Below are 11,614 nucleotides of genomic sequence, written 5' to 3' on the forward strand. Positions count from 1 at the left end.
TGCGGGAACACAGTTCTGTTTACAGCTTCACTAGCTTGATGTGCTGCGATCACAACGTTCGGACTTTGCACCACATTGTAAATTCCTCAAAGAACTTCAGTCGACAGGTTGTGATGAAGCACATCAGTCTGACTGATACTGAGCTCATCTCACTTCAAAAATACGGCTGCAAGTAATGATTATTTTATAGTCACTTTTTAAGGAAAACTACCAACAGTGAGAACGTGCTGCTTCTTTGGTGTGACATTGTTCTTCTGATCAGCTTCGTGCTGCTGATGGCGTCTAGCTGAACGATAAGAAGACTGAAGATCTGTGAGTGTCGGTCTTTATTATTTCAAGACGTCACCTTTGACTCCGGGAAATTAAAACAGATGTTTTTCACCATTTTTTTGACAAAACACATTAATTGAGAAACTAATTGTAAGATGAATCAATAATGAAAATAATAATTCGTTGCAGCTCAACCTAAAACAAAACCGTTGTTTAGTTTATGTGACGACAGGACAGATGTGCCAAATAAATTACAAACTGTAACAAGTAATATTTTGACTTTGTATAGAGCTGAAACTAACGATTATTTTCATTATTGATTAATCTGCTGTTTATTTTCTTGATTAATCAGTTAGTCATTAAAAGTCTTCAGTGTTTCTTAAAGTCCAAGACGACGTCCTCAAACGTCTTGTTTTATCCACAAGTCAAAGATATTCAGTTTACTGTCATAGAGACTAAAGAAACCAGAAAATATTCAGGTTTAAGAAGCTGGAATCAGAGAATTTGCACTTTTTCTCTTTAGTAAAAAAAAAAAAAGACTCAAAACGATAAATCAATGTAAGTGATGCAGGTATTAAAATTAAATAACATATTAAAATGCATCTGAATACACAACAGTTAACAACATATCTGAGTCCATGAAGTTACAGGTGAAGCTGCGTCGTTAAAAATGCAAATGAAACAGTGTTTTCTGTGATAGCGTCCAGTTTAATACTCACCCACACAGAGAGCTGCAGGGAGGAGAGGAAGTAGAGCAGAGAGAGCGATGTGGGCGGAAGAAGAAGAAGAGTGGGAGGGATGGACATCTTCATCTCTCAACTGCTGCTCTCAGAGGGAACGACTTAAATATGTGGAGACGTTTAAGAAGTAAATGAATATAAACATGAATAACTGTATGTGAAACGTTCAGGGACCCGTTCAATGTGTCCGGAACTGACACCATCTGAGTGAGACAGAAATATGAAACAACCGTAATCCACTGATAAACGTCTGTTTCCATGGTTACACTACAAAGAGAAAATAATCGACAGATTAATAGATAATGAAAATATCTGTCTGGCTTTAATTCCACTTGTATTTCCCAGAGCTTTATGGGAACTGTAGTCTCAAAAACAATTATCTTCATTATCAATTAATCTGTCAATCTTTTTCTCAATTAATCAATTAGTCGTTTGGTCCATAAAATGTCAGAAAATGGTGAAAAATGTTGATCCGTGTTTCTTAAAGTCCAAGACGACGTCCTCAAATGTCTTGTTTTGTCCACAACTCAAAGATACTTAGTTTATTGTCATAGAAACCAGACAATATTCACATTTAAGAAGCTGTTTTTCTTTAAAAAAATAACTCAAAACAATTAATTGATTATCAAAATAGTTGGCAATGAATTTAATAGTTGGCAACTAATTGATTAATCATTGCAGCTGTGCATGTGTGACACAGAAAAGCATCAAATTCTCACATTTTAGGAGCTGCAGCCACTATTCGATTATCAAAATAGTTTCTGTCAATTGACTAATCGATTAATGGACTAATCAATTAGTCCAGCTTTAAGACAAACAGCTGTAAAAAATGAGAGTTTAACTACTTTATCAAAACATGCAGGATCACCTCTGAGCATCAAACCATAAAGATCAGAGCTCCACTGCAGCACCATCAGGCCGCCGCCGCCGCCGCCGCTGCGTTCATGAAGCAAACGAGAAAGAGAAAGTGAGAGACGGTGTGTGTGTGTGTGTGTGTGTGTGTGTGTGTGTGTGTGTGTGTGTGTGTGTGTGTGTGTGTGTGTGTGTGTGTGTGTGTGCGTAGTGAATGTGGGTCATCATGGCGGGGTGTCTCTCTCTCTGTAGTCGCAGACTGAAGCTGAAACATTAAAATCGGAGCTGGATGACAGTCGCTGCAGTGACGGTGCAGCTTCCTGAAGTCTTTGGTCGGATTTGATGCTACAGAAACTAAAACCTGACTGAATCTGACAACCTGCACTGACTGAAGTAATGGGCCATTGTTGCCTTTTTAGGCAGCGGTGGAAATTAACTCAAGTTCTGTACCTCAGCAGGGGCGTTGGCTGGTTTAACCATCAGGGGCTGAGCCCAGATTCTTCCACATCAAAAACTTTTAAAACTTACTTCTCAACAGACTGTTTCCGTGCTTTGTTCCTGCCTGTGAGGGCTTCATATTGCTTTAGAAAATGAAAAAATTGTGGGAGGAAGGAAGCGTTTGGATATGATTTACAATATAATCTGCACATGAATATTCCAGCCACTCGAATGTCTCCAACCAAAATGATATTATCATATCAGATACCAACTAACATTATTACTGTAGGCCAAACTCATAATACAATGATGCTTTCACAAATGAGAGTTGAAAACGGCTAACTACTCTGTGACTGAGCAAAGTTTCAGAATTTAGTTGCAAAATCATTACTGATGGACCGACATGATATGAACCACAATAAACTTTTAAAGAATAAACTGTGTATTACATCAATATCACCAAGATTCAGTGTTTATTTCATCTGACATCTCTCATGAGTGACGACTTTTTAAACTGACTAACGTTATCAGCTCAGCTAGTAGCCTGAAAGCTGTCGATGTATCACATGATCAGAAAAAAAGTTGGGTTGGTCAGAAACCTTAACCCAATAGGACACAAGTATTTCCACGTATTTTCCTGTAAACCCTCTCTGATTGGTCTTGATTCTGGTTTGCTCACTGAAAATCACAAAATCACAACACTGCTGTCTTCTTTAGTGACAAACTGCTCAAAGTAGAGAATTATTCAGGGCTAAAGAAAAACTCTGAGTTTTGTTCTTTTCACCCTTTATTTAAAAAAAACAACAAAAAAACACTTTATGGTTTTGTCTTTTCATATTTTGTCCTGATGGTGACGCTGGAGGTGTTTAAAACCAGTAGGATTCATCCTCTGTTGGATGGACTGACAGGACGTTCTTGTCTTTTGTCTTTTATCTGCTAACGTGTTTCAAGTTTCTTCCTTAAATCAAACTTTCCCAGATTCTCTCTGGAGACGGAGGGGAAGGATGGAGAGGAAAGAGGGAGGGAGAGGGAGGCAGAGGGTGAGAGAAGAGAGGGAGGAGGAGGAGGAGGGCGAGGAGGAGGAGGAGGAGGAGGAGGAGAGAGGGATGGAGAGACGGAGGGAGGGATGGACAGAGCAGAGAGGAAGCAGGCGGTGCTGAACGTGGCGTTCCGATACCTGGACACCTACAGAGAGCTGCTGCAGGAGGAGGGCGAGCGCAGCAACAGCTTCCCAAAGGTAACACAACATATAACACACACATACACAACAACACACATACACAACAACACACATACACAACAACACACATACACAACAACACACACATCCTCTGTTCACTCTGCAGCAGCTGCTCCTTAAATCCTCGTGTTTCTGGTGCTTCAAACACAGTTCTTGTACTTTTGTTGCTTCATAAACAAGTGTTTTAAAGACATTTGTTGTTGGAAGTCAAGTGCAGCTAATTTGGGATTCAAAAGCAAAAGACATTTGAAATTCAGAAAAAAAAAAAATGTAAATATGGGATCCAATAAGGGTCAAAAAGATTTTAAACTTGAGAAATGATGTTTAAGGCATGACTTTCGCTTTGAAGTTGTTGGAAGTAAAGTGCAGCTAATATGGGATTCAAAAGATTCCAAAAACATTCATAGTTTTTAAACTGACGTAAATATGGGATCCAGTAAGGGTCAAAAAAGATTTAAAACTTTTAAAAAGATGGTCAGATTTGACTTTTGTTTTGATGTTGTTGGAAATAGTGCAGCTAATATGGTTTTTAACTTAAGAAGCAATGTTCAAAAAATGACTTTCATCCTTGATGTTTCTATATGGATTTAATCCAGAAAAAGGAGAAAAAATGGATTAAAAGTTAACAAAACTAAATGATAAGTCTAAATTGTGAGATTTTCAGTCCAATATTTGCTTTACCATGAGTATATGGATATTTTTTTTTTAATTCCATTATGTCAAATTTTTCGTTTATTTTGTCAGACTACATTTGTATTTGTCTGTATTTTGTTGACTCGGCATCATAAGTGAACAGTCCTGAGGTGTTTCTGGTGTTTCTGGTGTTTCTGGTGTAAACACTGTCTGAAAGAAAATAAGATGATTTACTGTAGTTGAGTCACTGAGTTGCTAAATTACGGTCTGTGTATTACAGTTGATATCGTATTATTGGTAAAATGATCAAAGCAATATGAGACAGAAAGTGAAACAATCACACACACACACACACTCAGGTACAGATGATCACATCTTTGCAGGACGGGAACTGTTGATGTTGACATCTGGTTGTCTTGGCAACCGCACTGACTCACATACCTTTGAGAACTTTCTGACCTTTTACACACACACACACACACACACACACACACACACACACACACACACACAGTAACACGGCCTCATCTGCTCTCTTTAACAAAGAACAAACAAGTTCTTTGTTAAAAGTGTGAAGTAGAATTTTAAATGACTGTGTGTTATCATTGTGTGCAGGAGCTTTACCTGTGTGCAGTTCAGGAGTTGAGTCGGTATCCAGAGCTGGTGGAGGACGTCCTCAAACTGCAGAGATGGACCGAGATCTTACACTGCCCGTAAGACACACACACACACACACACACACACACACACACACACACACACACACACAGAAACTTTATACACATGTAGGGCTGGGCGATATGGACAAAATCAAATTTCACAATATTTTTGACTAAATACCTTGATATCGACATTGCGACAGTATTGTAGGGATGAGTATCACTGCTCTCACAAAATATTTATACAATGAGATTTTTTTATAAATAATCATTAATAATGTGAATATAATGACTAAGGGGGTAAATGCAAATAATAGAACAGCTGGAACAGTCTGTTAAGTTCAGAAAACGACATTTTACTGTAATGCAGCTTTAAACCAGGAAAAGACAACACTTTTATCACATATTTACTATCATTTGTAAAGCATCTGTGTGTCATAGTTATCACATTTTTATCACGGCAAATATTAATATATATTTTTACCATGTGTTTATTTATATTTATCTTGTAATTATTATATATTTCTCATGAAGATAATAATAACGCTTATTGTTATTATATTGTTATGTTATTATTACTAGTAGTAGTAGAAGTTGTTGTTGTTTTACCAATGAATAATGATAATGATACAAATCTTTTAGTAGTCAGTATGAAAGGAGGAAAACCTCTTTCACTGTTCATATGGACACGTGACTGCTGGTTTAAGACACAGTGGAAAGACTGTGAACCCGTCCTTTTAAAGAGGTTAGATTTTATTGCATAGAGTCAAACAACCCTTTAATCTGTCTTAATTCTGTCTGTGTTTGTTCAGCTCTGATGAGGAGAAGGAGAGCAGGAAGAAGCAGGTTCGTCCTCTGTTCAGACACTTCAGACGCATCGACGCCTGTCTGCAGCCCAGAGAGGCTTTCAGAGGCTCCGACGAGAGTATGACACACACACACACACACACACACACACACACACACACACACACACCTGTACACACCTACATGCATGCATGGGCAGAAATATAAAAGCTACTTTACTGTATTATCTGTAAATACAAACACAGTTGAAAGGCAAACACACCTGCACTCTGTGGTCTGAATAAACAAATCACACACTGACTGACACACCCTGGACACACCCACACACACACACACAAACACACACACACACACACACACAAACACTTTGTGTTATCAGAGGTATCAGAATAATTAGTTTGTTGTACAGTATGTATCTGTAGTCACCATTTATCAGCTATTTATCACATACCAACACCTAATATAGCATTGATGTAGGTAGCAGCTACACAGGCTAGCACTCTTTGTGCTAAATGAACCTATTTAATGTTATGGTTGCCATTGGTTGCTAATTGGTGTAATACCAGTATGTGCTTAGCCTAGCTTAGCACAAAGACTGGAAGCAGGGGAAACTGTCAGTCAGACAGACTTGGAATTGCTGGAAGGTTGATTTTTTTCTCTCAGCTATTGAACAGCGGTAGAAATATAAGCGTAAAAATGAGACATTGTTATTTTAGCAGCCCTTTGCATTTTATCTTTTGTTTTTGTTGTTGTTGTTGTTGGTGACCAACAACCACTGGGTGTAGTGACTACATGCAGCATCCAAAGTCTTTATATTTGGCTTCTAGGTCCCATTGGTTGCTCACATAATCGTCTTAGTTTCTAATATCAGGAATTTCTGATAGCTATGATGTCTCCCACTTGGTGAAATGTTGCTAATTTAAGCTTTTTAAATGGGGTGACCACAAGGCTAGCAGTTGGCTAACCATCTTGTAATAATGTGTGAACACTTCCAAGTTGGAATAAGGTGAAGTTTTCCTGTTCTTCCCATTTTGTACACAGTGTGTAAATGCAGTGTTACAGTTTACAGTTACAGTTTCTAGGTCCCTGTAGTTTTAGAGTTATGTTCTAGCTCCTGACCTCTAACTGCGGTCATCTAAACCTGGCTGATGGCGGAATGGACGGATTACTAGCTTGTTAGCTAACAAGATATAACATTTAAATCTGACAGACTTGGAGTTGTTGGAAGGTGGAATTGTCCTCATTTAAAAGGCTAACAGTTTCCCCTGCTCCCAGTCTTTGTGCTAAGCTAGGCTAAATACAACCTGGGCCTACAGGACACACAGAGATGGAACTGATTTCCACCTTTTTATCTGAAGACAGAGAACAGGAGGATTTACCAAAATATCAGACTTTCCTTTTGAGGTGCAGTAACACAAAATAGTCACCAGATGGAGCTGAAATTTTGCTACTTCTATCGAATCTGTTTGTTTATCCCACAATTTAACATCTGTCTCTCTGTCTCTTGTTTCCAGTCTTTTGCAGGGTGTACACTCCGGATCATTCCTACGTCACCATCAGGAGTCGTCTGTCCTGTCGGGTCGGGGAGATTCTGGCTCTGGTCAGAGAGAAACTCCAGTACAGTGAAGACCAACCGGTTCTACCTGGAAACCTCATACTGGTGGCAGTCACATCAGCTGGAGGTCAGGAGACGCAGTTATATCAGACTCACCAACTTAGGAAAATATTAGGAATACCTTTCACAATATAACACTCTTTAAATAAATACAGGGGCCAGTGAGCATATATTTAACTGTTTTTATTGGATATGTGTTCAGAGAAGGCCGTGTTTCGTCCCAGTGATGAGGCTGTTTTCACCACGCTGGGAGTCAACACTCACCTGTTCGCCTGCGAACCCTCTGAGCTGGAATCACTGGTGAGAAACTGATTGATTCATTGATTGAGGTTTAAGGTTATGTCTGGTTATTTTCTATATTTTTCTTCATGTCAACAAATCTCATGTTTGGATCCAAATCAACAATGAACTGATCTACTAACTAGTATTGTGTGTGTATCCAAAGCCTGATACATCGTAGACCTCTGTTGTTGTCCAAAAACTATCAAAAACACGTCAAAGAGTCACACCGCTGCACTGGGTGACATGTTCCTTCCTTATGAAGAGTTTGGTCACGTTAGTTTGATTAGAAACAGCTCCAAAGACTAATAACAGTGATCGCAGTTTCAGTTCTCCAGTGAGTAGTTCTGTCTAAGGCAGACTTATCAGCTTTTAAGATGATATGTTGAATTTGTTAGCAAACAGTTGCTTATTTCCACATCCAGCAGTTAAGGACCAACATTATCATCACATTGATAATGTCAATAATTATTCGTGGGATTCCTCAGATTTCTAGTCTTGGTCCTTTGTAGTTTCAATCTGGTTAGTTAGTTAGGTTTGTCCACCTGTTTTCACCAGAATAGTGTGTAAATACAACTTCTGTCATATTATTAGATTCTTTCTTTTTTTTCATTTATCCCTTATTTAACCAGGTGAAATAAAGTACCAGGTTATAAAGTAGCTGAGTTGTGTTTCTGTCCACCTGGTGAATGTAAGTCCAATATTCACTCTCTTTTAGCTCTGTTTTTGCTCTCTACCAAGTCCTGAGGGAAATATCTGGCTCTTTAGCTGCTAAATGCTCAACTATGTTCACCAGCTAGTCTACAGCTAACTGTGTCTGTTTGCCGTTTGGTGCTGAGCAGGTAGTGTACAGCGGCTTTTTAGAACTTTTTCTCTGAATATAGCTGCCTAATGTGGCCCAAAATGACGCTATGAGAGCACTGAGAGTGAACCAAAACAGTAAAATTGCAGCCAGACAGATAAACAATGAGCTGAAACTTGAGAAAAATTAAAGCAAATAAACTCAAGGAATTTCCAAAAAGTTCCGTAATAAGTCCACCAAAAGTAAAAGTGGGAAAAATATAACTGAAGTGTTGCTAAAAGACTCCAAACTGACTCACAAAGTTTGGTGAAAAGTTTGTAGGCCTGGAGGGTTTATTACATCTGCAGGAACCGCAGATTTGATCTTATTCATGTGATGATCTTATTTGTGTTCACATGTTTTCAGGTGTTTCACACTTTAGTAAAAAAACAAACTGTGTGTGATGTCATTTGCTTGCACCCTCAGCTCCCTCTTCCTGAGGAGATCCACTGGACTCCAGGTGACAGCAAACTACATGACATGTCAGCGGAGGAGGTCGCCAATCAGCTGGTTGTGTTCGACTGGGAGCTCTTCAGCTGCGTGCACGAGGTCAGTGACACGAGTTTGTCAAAGTCAGGGTCTTGTTTCCCAAACTACTAAACACGATCAGTCATGTCCAGATATACAACAAAACTGCACACTTTTACACATCTTTGTAAATCACGGTGCGATTAAAGTAGACGAACACCACAATAATGGAATATGTCTTTGGGCGTTGTATTCTTCTTCATTGGTGTCTCTTGCAGGTGGAGTTTGTGTGCTACGTGTTTCACGGCGAGCAGTCCCGCTGGCGCCCCCTCAACCTGGAGCTGGTACTGCAGCGCTGCAGCGAGGTGCAACACTGGGTCGCCACGGAGATCCTGCAGTGTCAGTCACTGCCGAAGAGGGTCCAGCTGCTGCGCAAGTTCATCAAGATCGCAGCGCTGTGAGTCCACGTAGAGCGTCTCGTTTTCAGGGAAAACATCTGGACTCCTGTAGCTGACCAGACGGTTTTCACGAAATGAGCATTTATTTGTTTTTATTTTGTCTTTACAGATTTGATTTAGTGCTGAAACAGTCAAAAGTCAATTATTCCAAAAAAATTGAATCACCTCACCAACGCACCTTATCTTCAAGTTAGCTTCTAGGCTCTTTTACATTCATATCTGACAGGTGTCATTAAAAGCCGACGCTGTCAGTCAAAAGATCAACTTTCAAATAACTTGTTTTATGATATTCAGATACAGTATACTGTCACATTAGACAAAGTTAAGAAGCTGGACTGAGGTAATATTTGGTATTTGTACATAAAATATGACTGCTGATGAATTTTCTGTTGACTGACTAATCAATTAATTGACCAATCATTTAAAGTTTCCTGACAGTCAAGTGGAAAGGTTAGATGGCAAAGAACTAAAAATCCATGATTGTAATGTTGTGTTCTGTGTGTTTCAGCTGTAAGCAGCAGCAGGACTTGCTGTCATTCCTCGCTGTGGTTCTGGGTCTGGACAATCCAGCTGTCAGCAGACTACGACTCACCTGGGAGGTAAAACACACACCTGACACCGCTCTGCTTCACCTTCACACTACTGCACTACACTCCTATAACACTTCAGAAGAGGAGATTATGATATATGATCAAATTGGCTTCATGAAACGTCAATTCGCTCAGAAAACAATCAATCAAACTTTATTTATGTAGCACCTTTCATAGTCAAATACAATTCAAAGTGCTCTGCAAACATACAGGATGGTAAATATGGATTTGCAGACTAATGAACACCAAAAATAAGTAAAAAGCAAAGGAATTAATTGACTAAGACAACAATAAAAGATGAGATAATGAAAGAAAGATAGATAATAAAAGATAATACAAGCAATAAAAATCCAAATAAAATGATAAAATACCACACAAAATAGATTATAATTAGACAGAAAAATGTTAAAATAGAATAAAATAAATAATAATGATGATAATAAAAAATTTGGTACATAAATAATCAATACAAATAAGATCATCAGAGGAGGTGAAACAGATTGTGGCTCAAGGTACCAATTAAAAAATGTGTCTGTATGCTGATGATTTGTTGCTGTATATGGACCAGCCTCCTGTTTTATGTTTAGTTTAATACCTGAATAATGTAATGACAGAGCTTAATTTAAACACAGAATCACAGATTATTAAAATTAAAATTAATTTCTCAAAGAATTACAAAACAATATATTTTAAGATCATCGTTTGAGACCTCACAACTTTTAAAACAAAACTGAAAACTCATCTTTCAAAATTTGCCTTTATCTACAAACTTTAACTATATTTTAACCTCATCTACAATATTATTATTTCATTTACTATTAATTTATAAATTATTTAAAAGACCATTCCAGTGATTTTGCACAATCAGTCCAATAAATCCTGTGCTACAACTTGCATTACTGACAGCCGTTTCAGTTCATTTCAGTTCGTTCGCTCGCAGAAACTTCAGCTGCTGATGCATCCTCATGAAACACTGGCTTTCGTTAAACTGACTCAATTTTAGAGTTTTAATAGAGTTAATAGAGTTGGTCTGTGAATCCTGCTTCGTGGTGCGTTCAGGTGCTGAAGTGAAGGTCTGATGGCTGCATTCACCAGCTGTGATGTTTAGAAACTCAACAAATATCACACATGAATATCGTAAAAACTGAATTGTAATGTGGATGTGTCACCTGAACTTTTCATTTTGAACATTTAAAGAATTATGCAAATTATTACAAAAGCTAAAATATGGCTGCATGTTTTGTTAAATCTCCCTTTCATCAGTCTCTGTGATGGTTTTAATATTCCTGTCTTGCGTCTGTCTTTTTCAGGAGTTTTTGTGAAGCACATTGTATTTCATCTTGGTATAACGTGTGCTATTTAAATATAGTTGAATTATTTTATGATTATTATCATTATAAAACCCAATGATAAGACACTCTGCAGTGTTTCTCAATGTTCAAGGTTACTTTCATTGTCTCCTGTAGGAGAAAACAGCAACATCAATCATCACAAAAGAAACACATTAAATAAGAGCAGGCACAGCGCCAGGATTTCAGTTTTAGCTGGGCCTTTTAATTACAGAAGTTAATACTGTTTGCCTTCCTTTGACAGTTTCCAACTGGTAGTCTCGCTAAAACAGAAATGACTGATGATCATGCAGTGGACGAGCACGTCTGGTTGATTATGACACTTTTTAAATCTTTTTCTAAAACATTTTCAATGCCAGGATAGCACATTATTTA

At 38.2% G+C, this 11,614-nt stretch overlaps 1 protein-coding gene across 1 annotated transcript in view; it reads left to right on the top strand.

Moving 5' to 3' along the window:
• Nucleotides 1-11,614, top strand: part of rapgefl1 (Rap guanine nucleotide exchange factor (GEF)-like 1) — a 44,903-nt gene that overhangs the window by 25,369 nt on the left and 7,920 nt on the right. Inside the window, exons 4-11 of the mRNA XM_044330934.1 lie at nt 3,399-3,537; nt 4,789-4,886; nt 5,645-5,757; nt 7,154-7,321; nt 7,457-7,554; nt 8,801-8,923; nt 9,121-9,299; nt 9,809-9,899. Of these exons, the coding sequence (XP_044186869.1) occupies nt 3,399-3,537; nt 4,789-4,886; nt 5,645-5,757; nt 7,154-7,321; nt 7,457-7,554; nt 8,801-8,923; nt 9,121-9,299; nt 9,809-9,899 (1,009 nt within the window). The remainder of the gene's footprint in view (nt 1-3,398; nt 3,538-4,788; nt 4,887-5,644; nt 5,758-7,153; nt 7,322-7,456; nt 7,555-8,800; nt 8,924-9,120; nt 9,300-9,808; nt 9,900-11,614) is intronic.

The sequence above is a fragment of the Thunnus albacares genome, chromosome 17 (genome assembly GCF_914725855.1).
Source record: "Thunnus albacares chromosome 17, fThuAlb1.1, whole genome shotgun sequence".
NCBI classification, from domain to species: domain Eukaryota; kingdom Metazoa; phylum Chordata; class Actinopteri; order Scombriformes; family Scombridae; genus Thunnus; species Thunnus albacares.